Here is a 264-nt window from a genome sequence, read left to right as displayed (position 1 = left end):
CGGGCGGCCATCGCGGCGCTGCTCGGCGAGCAGCTGAAGGCGCAGGAGGTGGACGAGATCCTCCAGGACGTCGACCTCAACGGCGACGGGCGCGTGGACTTCGATGGTGAGGGATGACCCCTCCCCGGCCCCACTTTTCCTGCAGCACCCCCCATCCCGTCCCCGCAGGCCGGGGTGGTGGGTGCCAAAAGCGGCTCCTCCCTCGTCCCGCAGAGTTTGTGATGATGCTGTCGTCCCGGTAATGAAGCTTCAGGGCGGGAGGGG

At 68.6% G+C, this 264-nt stretch overlaps 1 protein-coding gene across 1 annotated transcript in view; it reads left to right on the top strand.

The window, feature by feature from the left end:
• The window catches only part of LOC104274516 (calcium-binding protein 4-like), a gene marked incomplete at its 5' end in the record, with an annotated part of 1,357 nt that extends 1,115 nt beyond the window's left edge, over window positions 1-242 (top strand). The window contains 2 exons of the mRNA XM_009870166.1: window positions 1-106; window positions 214-242. The exon at window positions 1-106 is cut by the window's left edge and continues 19 nt beyond it. Of these exons, the coding sequence (XP_009868468.1) occupies window positions 1-106; window positions 214-242 (135 nt within the window). The remainder of the gene's footprint in view (window positions 107-213) is intronic.
• Between the last annotated feature and the right edge of the window lie 22 nt (window positions 243-264).

This window comes from Apaloderma vittatum, unplaced genomic scaffold (genome assembly GCF_000703405.1).
Source record: "Apaloderma vittatum isolate BGI_N311 unplaced genomic scaffold, ASM70340v1 scaffold32175, whole genome shotgun sequence".
Taxonomy (NCBI): Eukaryota; Metazoa; Chordata; class Aves; order Trogoniformes; family Trogonidae; genus Apaloderma; species Apaloderma vittatum.
This window is presented reverse-complemented; position numbering and strand designations above follow the sequence as displayed.